This window comes from Branchiostoma floridae, chromosome 17 (assembly GCF_000003815.2).
Source record: "Branchiostoma floridae strain S238N-H82 chromosome 17, Bfl_VNyyK, whole genome shotgun sequence".
Lineage (NCBI taxonomy): Eukaryota > Metazoa > Chordata > Leptocardii > Amphioxiformes > Branchiostomatidae > Branchiostoma > Branchiostoma floridae.
This window is the reverse complement of record NC_049995.1, coordinates 17,900,996-17,911,639: the sequence shown is the minus strand read 5'-3', so window position 1 is coordinate 17,911,639 and position 10,644 is coordinate 17,900,996. Positions and strand designations below refer to the sequence as shown.

The 10,644-nt window shown below is 46.3% G+C and overlaps 1 protein-coding gene across 5 annotated transcripts in view; it reads right to left on the bottom strand.

The window, feature by feature from the left end:
- The window catches only part of LOC118404565 (oxidation resistance protein 1-like), a 29,438-nt gene that overhangs the window by 6,898 nt on the left and 11,896 nt on the right, over window positions 1–10,644 (bottom strand). For 4 of the 5 annotated variants that reach the window (XM_035803732.1, XM_035803733.1, XM_035803734.1 and 1 more), the window contains exons 4-11: window positions 9,257–9,348; window positions 8,837–8,944; window positions 8,393–8,506; window positions 7,952–7,984; window positions 7,559–7,711; window positions 5,441–5,619; window positions 3,914–4,815; window positions 780–945 (exon numbers count right to left, since the gene is read on the bottom strand). In XM_035803732.1, the coding sequence (XP_035659625.1) occupies window positions 780–945; window positions 3,914–4,815; window positions 5,441–5,619; window positions 7,559–7,711; window positions 7,952–7,984; window positions 8,393–8,506; window positions 8,837–8,944; window positions 9,257–9,348 (1,747 nt within the window). Of the gene's footprint in view, window positions 1–779; window positions 946–3,913; window positions 4,816–5,440; window positions 5,620–5,951; window positions 6,033–7,558; window positions 7,712–7,951; window positions 7,985–8,392; window positions 8,507–8,836; window positions 8,945–9,256; window positions 9,349–10,644 lie in introns of all 5 variants that reach the window. The other variant, XM_035803731.1, reaches the window with a different exon arrangement.

Genomic DNA, 10,644 nt, shown 5'->3' with positions numbered 1-10,644 from the left:
AACTCGGCCAACTAAATTCTTGATTTGTAAACGGGGCTTAACTGTGATTTAGACTCTAACGTCTAGAACCTCAACAACCCAATGTTTTGGCAATATGACTCTAAACAGTCTTTTCTAGCTACATTTACTTTTAGCATTGTCTGAGCAGTCTCTAGTGCTTTAGTTTGGACCATGGTTCTTTACTGTGATTTAGACCCACGTTTTCAGAAACTTAACAACCCAATATTTTGGCAATATCACTCTAATTCAAACAGTCAGGAGAGTCCTGTACATAAATGACATTTTCCCTGCCATTGTTTACCGTCTCTCATCAAGGTTTATCAGTCTCACACCAATTTGAGCAGCTTTAACAAGCTTTAGGTAATACATTTGTGACCACAATATCTCCTACCAATGTTTCTGCACCCCAACCAGTGTCTCATGCCAATGTTGAACTGTCTCCTACTGAAGTGTATCAGTGTCTCCTATCGGAGTTTACCTGTCCTTTGGGATGGCAAACCAAAATATACTGAATATCTCCTATCAATGTTTCTGCAACTCTAACCAGTGTCTCATACCATTGTATGTCTTCTTAGGTTTGACTGCCTCCTACCAAAGTGAATGATCAGTGTCTCCCACCAAGGTTGACAAAATTGTGTCTCCCACTGGAGTTTATCTGTCCTTCAGGATGGCAAACCAAAATATACTGAATATCTCCAACAGATGTTTCTGCAACCCCAGCCATTGAATCAGTGTCTCCCACCAATGTTGACAAAATTGTGTCTCCCACCGGAGTTTACCTGTCCTTCGGGATGGCGAACCAGTATTCAGGCAACTTGGTGCTCCCTGGGTTAACGACCTCCTTGCCGCCGGTGAAGGACTTCTTCATCTGCATGACCTTGAGACACAGGAAGAGCGGAGGACCTTGGGGCGAGCTGAGGGACTGGGGCTGGGACGGCAGCAGGTCTGTGGGCAGAGAGATGGGTTACTGCGTGGGTCGCTAGATGGGTTACAACATGGGTCATAATGTTCTAACTGGGGCTGGGACGGCAGCAGCTCTGTGGGACAGAGACGAGTTACAGCGTGGGTCATAATGTTCTAACTGGGGCTGGGACGGCAGCAGCTCTGTGGGCAGAGAGATGGGTTACTGTGTGGGTCACTAGATGGGTTACAATCATTATATAGGATACAACATGGGTCACATAATGTTGTAACTGGGGCTGGGACGGCAGCAGCTCTGTGGGACAGAGACAAGTTACTGCGTGGGTCATAATGTTCTAACTGGGGCTGGGACGGCAGCAGCTCTGTGGGACAGAGACAAGTTACTGCGTGGGTCATAATGTTCTAACTGGGGCTGGGACGGCAGCAGCTCTGTGGGACAGAGAGACGGGTTACTGCGTGGGTCATAATGTTCTAACTGGGGCTGGGACGGCAGCAGCTCTGTGGGACAGAGAGACGGGTTACTGCATGGGTCATAATGTTCTAACTGGGGCTGGGACGGCAGCAGGTCTGTGGGCAGAGAGATGGGTTACAGCATGGGTCGCTAGATGGATTACAACATGGGTCATAATGTTCTAACGGGCTGGGACGGCAGCAGCTCTGTGGGACAGAGAGACGGGTTACTGCGTGTGTCATAATGTTCTAACTGGGGCTGGGACGGCAGCAGCTCTGTGGGACAGAGACAAGTTACTGCGTGGGTCATAATGTTCTAACTGGGGCTGGGACGGCAGCAGCTCTGTGGGACAGAGAGACGGGTTACTGCATGGGTCATAATGTTCTAACTGGTGCTGGGACGGCAGCAGGTCTGTGGGCAGAGAGATGGGTTACAGCATGGGTCATAATGTTCTAACTGGGGCTGGGACGGCAGCAGCTCTGTGGGACAGAGACAAGTTACTGCGTGGGTCATAATGTTCTAACTGGGGCTGGGACGGCAGCAGCTCTGTGGGACAGAGAGACGGGTTACTGCGTGGGTCATAATGTTCTAACTGGGGCTGGGACGGCAGCAGCTCTGTGGGACAGAGAGACGGGTTACTGCATGGGTCATAATGTTCTAACTGGGGCTGGGACGGCAGCAGGTCTGTGGGCAGAGAGATGGGTTACAGCATGGGTCGCAAGATGGATTACAACATGGGTCATAATGTTCTAACTGGGGCTGGGACGGCAGCAGCTCTGTGGGACAGAGAGACGGGTTACTGCGTGTGTCATAATGTTCTAACTGGGGCTGGGACGGCAGCAGCTCTGTGGGACAGAGAGACGGGTTACTGCGTGGGTCATAATGTTCTAACTGGGGCTGGGACGGCAGTAGCTCTGTGGGACAGAGAGACGGGTTACTGCGTGGGTCATAATGTTCTAACTGGGGCTGGGACGGCAGCAGGTCTGTGGGACAGAGAGACGGGTTACTGCGTGTGTCATAATGTTCTAACTGGGGCTGGGACGGCAGCAGCTCTGTGGGACAGAGAGACGGGTTACTGCGTGGGTCATAATGTTCTAACGGGCTGGGACGGCAGCAGCTCTGTGGGACAGAGAGACGGGTTACTGCGTGGGTCATAATGTTCTAACGGGCTGGGACGGCAGCAGCTCTGTGGGACAGAGAGACGGGTTACTGCGTGGGTCATAATGTTCTAACGGGCTGGGACGGCAGAAGCTCTGTGGGACAGAGACGAGTTACAGCGTGGGTCACTAGATGGGTGTTAATATGGGACATTAGATGGGTTAAAACGTGGGTCATTAGATGGGTTACAATGTTGCTCATTATATTGGATACAGGATTTGGTCATTAGATGAGTAAGGGCATGGGTCATAATGTTCTAACTGGGGCTGGGACCGCAGCAGCTCTGTGGGGCAAAGAAATGGGTTACAGCGTGGGTCATTATGGGTGTTGATATGGGTTATGGGTCATTAGATGGGTTACAATGTTGCTCATTATATAGGATACAGGATTTAGTCATTAGATGAGTAAGGGCATGGGTCATAATGTTCTAACTGGGGCTGGGATGACAAGCTTTGTGGGGCAGAGAAATGGGTAACTGCATTGGTCACCAGATGGGTTGCAACATGGGTCATTAGATGGTGAACAATGTTGGTTTAAAATGATACATGAATTAAAAGTGGCAGGGCCATTAGATGGTTTACTGTGTTGGTCAATAGATGAGATGGGTTAAACTTAAAACGTGGGTCATAAGATGGGTTACAGTTTGCGTCATTGTGTTCCAACTAGGGTTGGGTCTGCAGGAGCTCTGTGGTACAGACAGGTTATGGGTTGTTAGCCAAATTACAACATGGGTCATTCAATGTCATTTAACTGGGGCTGGGAAAAAATTTATCAACTCTAGTTTTCAATCTTAATTGAATTGGACTCTTGCAAAAATTCAGAGATACAAATGTATCTTTTAGCACTAAATTTGCAGCTGAAATGTCTTTGCCAATCAGCTTGAGGATGAGATTTGGCAAATCAGCTGGAAAAAAGAAACTGTATTACTTCGCAGGAAAAGACTAATAAAAGTGAACGACGTAAATATTTGAAATGAAAACCACAAACCAAAAATTCTTTGCACAAGAAAAATATGCCTTGGGTTTCTTGAATTTTCTCAAAACACTAAACAGGGATTCTTGTATATACAGAATAATATTCTTGCTGAAAGATCAGTATTCTGTGTTCAAGGAAAATAAGAAAAGGCATACTGTAAATGCAGAAATGTTCGCGGTGGACTAATGTTCGCAGTTTTCGCGGTGACCACTTCACCACGAAATTAAATCCACCGCGAATATTTTTCTATCATGATATAAGACTGCAGTCTATGGTGTTACCGCAAAATTAAATCCACCGCGAAAAGTCCTTTTTCCCGCTACCGCGAAATTAAATCCCCGCAAACTTACATGCATTTACAGTATTTTGTAGTGCGGTGGATATAGATAAGAAATAAAAGCCACCAACCATCGAAGGAGCCCGTTAAGGAGGGAAGGAATGTCGGCCTCTCTCGCACCGTCTCTGTCATCCTCAGCTCCGAGTCTTCCGAGGGTTCCGAGAGTTTGGAGGCGTCTTTAAGGAGTGCGATCTCCTCCTGTACGCTGGAGTCCTGCGGAATCACCTCCGAGATGTCCTGTACGCCAGACCTGTTCGCCTCTGTGGTGAACAGGCCGCACGAAAAGTCTACAAAGTTTAAACTCTCTTGCACGTTAACACCGTCTGTTGCCGTGTCTGTGGCAGGGTCGACGCCCGGCAACCCGGGTTGCCCGGACGACGACGTCTCGGAAATTGCACCGTTGTTGTCCGGCCTGACGCTATCCTTCTGGTTCGCTGAGTCCACCATTTCCGCGATGCCGCTCTCTACGCTCCCCGTGTCGCTGGCGTCGCTACAGCCGCTTTTCCTGACCTGGTCTGCGACCGTGTCCGGTGGTCCTTTTCCCGCGCCCTTTGTGTCCGTTTCCTCATCGATCCCTGCATCAGGACTGAGCACGCGAGGGCTGAGTCTGTTTGGGTCCACTTTTTCCTCGATAATCGGTACCAGCTCCTCAACGAACTTCTGCGGCTTTGGCACGTTAGAATCCTCCATCGAACCCTCCGTCGAACCCTCTGCCACGAGAATGCCACCGCTGTCCGCTACCACGCCCCCGCCATCCGCTATCGTGTCCCCCAAATCCACCAGTTGTGCCACCTCTACGCCAGGTCCCGCCGGGGGTTTGGGAACACCGCCACCGCCGAAAACCTCGTCCTCCAAACTCTCCGACCGCTGTCCCGGCAACGGGGCTCCGCCGTTGCCGTGGCAACTGCTCCTGGAGGAGCTGGTTGGTTCGGTCTCCTCCTGGCTGTAGTCACCTGACTTGTAAATCTCATCTCTGCAATGGTCAATCAATCAATCAATCAATTAAACAATCAATCAATCAAACTAATTATCAAAGTAACTTAACCAACCACTTAACAACAATGACACATACTCCAAAACGAACTGAGCTTACACAAAAAGGCAAAACATTTTGTAATAAATATCTGAACAATGGTACTGTTGTTTATTCATTTATTGTACCTTTTATGTGGTTCCATCATGGGCCTGATATCGTGGTACATGGTGGCTGTTGTTTGTTTGTTTGTTTGTTTGTTTACTGTGTGTCCTACCTTTTGTGTGGTTCCATCATGTGCCTGATATCGTGGTACATGGTGGCTGTTGTTTGTTTGTTTGTTTGTTTGTTTGTTTACTGTGTGTCCTACCTTTTGTGTGGTTCCATCATGGGCCTGATATCGTGGTACATGGTGGCTGTTGTTTGTTTGTTTGTTTGTTTGTTTACTGTGTGTCCTACCTTTTGTGTGGTTCCATCATGGGCCTGATATCGTGGTACATGGTGGCTGTTGTTTGTTTGTATGTTTGTTTACTGTGTGTCCTACCTTTTGTGTGGTTCCATCATGGGCCTGATATCGTGGTACATGGTGGCTGTTGTTTGTTTGTTTGTTTATTGTGTGTCCTACCTTTTGTGTGGTTCCATCATGGGCCTGATATCGTGGTACATGGCTGCGGACAGAACCGTGTCCATCTGGCAGATGAGGCCGTACTCTTCGCATCCCGTCTCGATCACCAGCGGGTCCGACTTGTGAGGGTCGAACATGATGGCGTTCGGCGTGACCAGAAGCACGCCGCTTACCGTGCCCTGAAACGGTCGGAAACGAGACGCGTCATAATCTGACAGACATAGACGAAACATTTCTTATCACTCAACTCGATGACCAGTAGATTGGAATGCCGCTTAACATGCCTTTAAACGGTCGGAAACACAACGAGTCAGAATCTGACAGACATATCAGGCCACTCTCTCCTCATCCCTAAACTCTATGACCAGTAGATTTAGACTTGTGCAAGTCGAAAATGATTGCATTCGGCATAACTAGCAGAATGCCGCTTAACATGCTCTGAAATGGTCAGAAACAAGAAGGGTCAGAATCCGACAGATATATAGAAGACCACTCTGTCCTCATCCCTAAACTCGATGACCAGCGGGTCCGACTTGTGAGGGTCGAACATGATCGCGTTCGGCGTGACCAGAAGAATGCCGCTTACCGTGCCCTGAAACAGTCGGAAACACGATATAAGATCTGTGTCCATACTCTTCTCATCCCTTCTCTATGATCAGCAGATTTGACTTGTGCTGGTTGAACACGATCGCAATCAGTGTGACCAGGAGAACGCCGCTTAACATGCCTTTAAACGGTCGGAAACACGATAAGTCACAATCCGACAGATAAATAAAACCACTCCTCATCCCTAAACTTGATTTCCAGGAGATACTTAATGTGCGTTTGGGACACAATCACGTTCGGTGTTACCGTAGTCTGTATTATTCAAGCTGAAAGAAGTGTGACTAGTAATAAATAAAGTACAACTTTGAAGCTATTGCTGTACATTTTCTGAAGCGAACTAACTCTTAGGCGAATACTTGCATACTTTTTTTACCAAATTGCAGGAAAAACTTTACAATATAGTTGCAGTTTTACAGAGGAAAGTCTTCTCTAAGGCCTGATTTTATTTCTGAATTCCAATTCTTAAAATCCTGGTGTATCATACGCCAAAAATAGTTACTCAATCTGGTGTATCATATATATATATATATATACTTGTAATATACAGGTGCACACAGGATTTTAACTGCAAAAAAAAATACAGGCAATTTTGCCACAGAGGGAAAACATTTTGCCTCCCAAACACCGACCGTGTCCTCGAAGAGCCACTCATCAAAAGAAGATTTAATTATTGCCGCTCAGCATTTTGATTAGCAATCGACCCCTACAAAAGGTCACACAAGTTTTCCTGTAATTGCAGTTTGCAGGAAAATGAAATTGATGCCGAGAGGAACATAATGGAATTAGCTATAAATGTAATTTTTCCCATAATCGCATTAAAGTGAAATGGTAATTAATAAGCTAAGCAACATAACAAGACAAGACTAGTCTTTTGGGAACTGAGATGACATATCCTTCATTATAGTCTCACATTGACTTGACTTGGATATTCAGAACTGTCCTTGATGTGCTTGTCATTGACTGACCTTGCCAGCAGTAATGTACTTGATTTGACTGACCTTGCCAACAGTGCTGTACTTGACTTTGACCGACCTTGCCAGAGTGCTGTACTGACCTTGCCAGCAGTGCTGTACTGACCTTGCCAGCAGTGCTGTACTGACCTTGCCAGCTATGCTGTACTGACCTTGACTGACCTTTTTAGCAGTGCCGTATTTACCCTGGCAGCTGTGAACACTCGGCCTTGTCTGACCTTGCCAGCAGTGCTGGTGTGTTACGCCGAAGGACGGTTATACCGGCTATACAGATACAGATACAGAGTGCTGTACTGACCTTGCCAGCTGTGATGTACTGACCTTGCCAGCTGTGATGTACTTGACATTGATCTTGAGGAACTTACCTTGCCAGCTGTGATGTATTTGACGTTGATCTTGAGGAACTCACCTTGCCAGCTGTGATGTACTTGACGTTGATATTGAGGAACTCACCTTGCCAGCTGTGATGTACTTGACGTTGATCTTGAGGAACTTACCTTGCCAGCTGTGATGTATTTGACGTTGATCTTGAGGAACTCACCTTGCCAGCTGTGATGTACTTGACGTTGATCTTGAGGAACTGCTCGTGGAACTCGTCTTCCTTCTGGCTGCCGAGCTCGTCCAGCGACGACTGCCTGCTGCTGCTGGGGGTCACGACCTGGGCGGGGCTGGTCACATGACCTGGGTCCTGCGACTGAAGTTGGAAACATGCGTTAATAGGGTACTTTAATAGTTCTTCGCAAGTTCTTTCCCGAGGGCTAATTGCAAGTGCTGATTTGTTAAGGCTCTCTTTGTTATTAGCCTCTTCTTGTCTACCGTCCCAAAAATTAATGCTCTCTTACTAGCAGCATTGTTTCTTTGTTTTTCTACTCAGCAGTGTAAGAAAAATTTCAGGTCTTTTGAGTCTTGAAGATTACATAGGAGAGCAACTTACGGCGGGTTCCTTTTCCCGTACAACTGGCAAATCCTTGGGAAAAACAAGAGGCAAGTTAAAAATGTCAATCAACAAACGTGTCATGAACACACACATTTGTAAATAAACATGGTATTGACTAAAAAATGTTAATAAAAGAATGCTAAGAATAGCAAAAGAGATCTTGTTAAGGGAATCTAGTGAAAACTTACAAATCTCCTGGAAGGAATAAAAAAACTTGTTTATTTAATATTTAGATTTACCACATTTGTGGAGGGATTGACAAAACAGGTGACTATCACCTTTCAAAGATGTCAACAAGGAGACCAGTCTGTTGGTTTGATCCAATCACATCGGTAAGGTCCCCTACGCTTTTCAATAAGTGCGGTGGGTTCTTTAATGTGTGTTGGGTGTGGCTCTCCCCAAACACAGGAACTCCTCTAAGGGAATCTAAGAACTTACGAATCTCCTCGAAGGAATCTCTGTGCTTGCAGGCGAGGGTGGGGGGGAGGCAGGACTGCTGGACACGGACGTTTCCTCATCGGTCCAGGCATCGGGGTCAGGCACGTACAGCATCTAAACAAACAAACATCAGGGTCAGGCACGTACAGCATCTAAACAAACATCAGGGTCAGGCACGTACAGCATCTACATAAACAAACAAACAAACATTAGGGTGGACATGAACAGCATCTACATAAACAAACATACAGCTTCTGAACAAACAAACATGGGGGTCAGCATGTAGAGCTTCAAAATTCACACTCGTCCAAAGTCACACAAGCAAACAAACATGGGGGTCAGGCATAAACAGCTTCTGAACAAACAATATGTATCTCACTACAGACACTATAGACACTACAGACACAGTGACTACAGACACCACAGACACTACAGACGACGCACCATGCCAGGGAACACCATCCTGGTCGGCAGCTTGTTCAGTCTGGCCAGCTCTGACGGCGTCGTGTCGAACTGGAGGGCGATTCCAGCAAGCGAGTCGCTCTTCTGGACCTTTGGGGTAAACAAAAACAAAACAAGTAAACAAATCTGATCCTAGCCAACGAGTCGGTCTTCTGAACCTTTGGGTAAACAAAAACCAGAAATAAGTAAACAAGACTGATAGACCACTGGCTTATGGACAAAATTTAGACTACGGTGTGTGAAAATGGATCCAGGAGACTGACTGTTGCTTCTTTCTTTCTAAGAATGAATAAATCATTATGAATGAAGGAGTGAATGAATGAATGGGCGGATGGAAGGATAATCTGACACGCCTTCAGGTTTTGGGAGCAAGAGTGTTACCCCGTTCCCTGCTGTACTTACCACGTACTCGGACGTGCCCTTGGGTTTTGGGAGCGAGCGAGTTCGACGGGCGCCTTTCTTCTCGTGAGGAGACTTGGCAACATCCTGGGAGTCTGTACAAAAACAACAGCAGTGGAAACAGGCTTATAGCCAGGCAGCCATACAGGCGTACATTGTACAGCCTGTTAAAAAAATAACTCAGATTGTACAGCCTTACACTGGGGAGCACATCCTCTGACAAGCATGAAATTCTGATTGACCAGGGATGCTACAGGTCACATGTGGCCTGTCTGACAGTAAATTTCCTTCGTTCCCCAAAATGTGCACCTCAAGATGTGAGAAATGGTGTTTCAGAGAGTTATAAATTTCAAAATTTTCTGAGTGAGGATGTTCCCAGACCACCTACAATACTCGCCCCTGCAGCGCTTGCCGAACGGCAAGAAATTTGGACACCCTTTGATAAAATCCTAGCTAAAAGCCTGAGTGGAAACCTTCACACTTGTGTGATAACTACATTTTAGCAATAATATTACGAATTTGCCGTAAAATGGAGGTGCCTTGATCACGTACATGTAAATCAGCCTCATTACTAAAAAAAACTGGGTACCTACTGGATGCAAATTCACCCGATATATCACAAATGTGTGTGGATGGTGTTCAGTACCAAGGACAGGTATGCCTGGCAACATAAGGTGCTCTTCCGAAAAGAAAAGAAGTCGGCAGTTACAGACCATATCGCCAGGAACAATTGCGTAATTGACTGGGAGGGGGCGAAGGTCAGACAGGGAAGACAACAGGCGGGCACCGCAAAAGCGCCACCTACATCGGCTACATATAGTGGTGAGAAGCAGAACTTAAGTTAAAAGCCCTGACGAAGGTGTCTGAGAGACATCAAAACGTAAGCAATGTAAGTAACTGCTGGTTGTGTCAAAAGAATTCTCTTATATCCTATAAGGTGCCCTCTTTGAGGTCAGGAAGAAATGGGTTCAAACCCCGTTTGGGTCATAGAAAAGGCTTGATAATATTGGTACATAGACTTTATCAGGTGTTAAAATCACTGAGTAGTGAAATTCTTCTGCAGGGCTCGAAATACCACCTACATATGCAGGTTAGTGCAGGTAAAATTAGAGCTGTGCAGGTATTTCTGGTGTCTACCTGCACCTAACCTGCACTGGTTCATGTACTGGGCATATGCAGGTTAGTGCAGGTAAAATTAGAGCTGTGCAGGTATTTCTGGTGTCTACCTGCACTGGTCCATGTACTGGGTTTTATACATAAATGTCCTATGATGTAGGTTTATGTGGATTGTTATTAGCTGCATCGACTGTTACTGCCAATAAAGTATAAGATAAAAAATAGCAATGGTTCCTGAAAATTTTAGTATGATCCATACTCCCTAAATTCAGAGT